Source organism: Zalophus californianus, chromosome 10 (genome assembly GCF_009762305.2).
Source record: "Zalophus californianus isolate mZalCal1 chromosome 10, mZalCal1.pri.v2, whole genome shotgun sequence".
Classification (NCBI taxonomy): domain Eukaryota; kingdom Metazoa; phylum Chordata; class Mammalia; order Carnivora; family Otariidae; genus Zalophus; species Zalophus californianus.
The window spans coordinates 27434070-27436129 of NC_045604.1; the positions used below are offsets into that span (position 1 = coordinate 27434070).

Genomic DNA, 2060 nt, shown 5'->3' on the forward strand with positions numbered 1-2060 from the left:
TTGTGATCTCTCCTCTTTCATTCATGATTTTGTGGATTTGGGTCATTTCTCTTTTCTTTTTGATAAGTCTGGCCAGGGGTTTATCAATCTTGTTAATTCTTTCAAAGAACCAGCTCCTAGTTTCATTGATCTGTTCTACTGTTCTTTTGGTTTCTATTTCATTGATTTCTGCTCTGATCTTTATGATTTCTCTTCTCCTGCTGGGTTTAGGCTTTATTTGCTGTTTTTTCTCTAGCTCCTTTAGGTGTAGGGTTAGGTTGTGTATTTGAGACCTTTCTTGTTTCTTGAGAAAGGCCTGTATTGCTATATACTTTCCTCTCAGGACTGCCTTTTCTGCATCCCAAAGATTTTGAACAGTTGTGTTTCCGTTTTCATTGGTTTCCATGAATTTTTTAAATTCTTCTTTAATTTCCTGGTTGACCCATTCATTCTTTAGTAGGATGCTCTTTAGCCTCCATGTATTTGAGTTCTTTCTGACTTTCCTCTTGTGATTGAGTTCTAGTTTCAAAGCATTGTGGTTTGAAAATATGCAGGGAATAATCCCAGTCTTTTGGTACCGGTTGAGACCTGATTTGTGACCTAGGATGTGATCTATTCTGGAGAATGTTCCATGGGCACTAGAGAAGAATGTGTATTCTGTTGCCTTGAGATGGAATGTTCTGAATATGTCTGTGAAGTCCATTTGATCCAGTGTGTCATTTAAAGTCTTTATTTCCTTGTTGATCTTTTGCTTAGATGATCTGTCCATTTCAGTCAGGGGGGTGTTAAAGTCCCCCACTATTATTGTATTGTTGTCAATGTGTTTCTTTGCTTTTGATATTAATTGCCTTATATAATTGGCTGCTCCCATGTTGGGGGCATAGATATTTACAATTGTTAGATCTTCTTGTTGGATAGACCCTTTAAGTAGGATATAGTGTCCTTCCTCATCTCTTATTACAGTCTTTGGTTTAAAATCTAATTTGTCTGCTATAAGGATTGCCACCCCAGCTTTCTTTTGGTGTCCATTAGCATGGTAAATGGTTTTCCACCCCTTCACTTTCAATGTGGGGGTGTTTTTGGGTATAAATGAGTCTCTTGCAGACAGCATATCGATGGGTCTTGTTTTTTTTTGTTTTGTTTTTTTTTTTTTTGAGGTGACTCAGTTTTATTATTCTCAACCTAACTCCATCTTTCCCACTTTAGGCTCCAACACTACACAGAGCTGCCACATGCACAACAGCTAAGCCCCTGGGAGGTAAAGAGGGTAAACCACAAAGTCAGAAATCCTGAGAAAAGCCAAGGACGTATAACTCTCAAACAAAGAAACAAAATACAAGGGCTCAGTGACTGGACACAGTTTGTGTAAAGTGGGCAATATTCTCTTGACCTGGACAAATGCAGAAAATTCTTGGGCTCAATCATCGTTCAAGGTTGAGGCCAACGATGCTGTGTGCAGGCTTTGATTCCGACAGGGTCATAGGGCATCATCCATCATGTGAAGGGGCTCCAGCAGGTTGGAGACGTGCAGTGCCCATCCGGTTCAGGGGCCTGATGCCCTTGCCAGGGCTCGGGCTCGGGCAGCTTTGGCCTCATCCTCCAGCTCATCTAGGAAACGCTCCTGGGACACGGAGTAGAAGGTGTAGCCATAAATAGCTAACACCAGGGCCCCGATGCCCAGGCCGGTCACGATGTTCCGGGTCCGCCGCTGTGGCAGACTCTTCTGCCACTTGGCGAGCTGCACCTGCCGCATGAATTGCAGCTGCTCGGGAGTCAGCTTCTCCCGAGTTGGGTCGATGCGCTGAGCCACAGGGGCCTTTCCACTCTTGGCATGGAGAGGGTCACCAGCTCCCAGGGCTGCCATGTTGCCGCTCCGCCCTTCTTTGGGTCTTGTTTTTTAATCCCATCTGATAGCCTGTGTCTTTTGATTGGGGCATTTAGCCCATTTACATTCAGGGTAACTATTGAAAGATATGAATTTAGTGCCATTGTATTGCCTGTAAAGTGACTGTTACTGTATATTGTCTGTATTCCTTTCTGGTCCATGCTGCTTTTAGGCTCTCTCTTTGCTTAGAGGACCC

General features: G+C 43.4%; 1 protein-coding gene across 1 annotated transcript; it reads right to left on the bottom strand.

Moving 5' to 3' along the window:
• Positions 1-1133: 1133 nt before the first annotated feature.
• Positions 1134-1855, bottom strand: LOC113932702 (cytochrome c oxidase assembly factor 3 homolog, mitochondrial-like). Its single transcript, XM_035722373.1, has one exon. The coding sequence runs from the start codon at positions 1841-1843 to the stop codon at positions 1523-1525; it is 321 nt and encodes a 106-aa protein (XP_035578266.1). The 5' UTR covers positions 1844-1855; the 3' UTR covers positions 1134-1522.
• Positions 1856-2060: the final 205 nt, after the last annotated feature.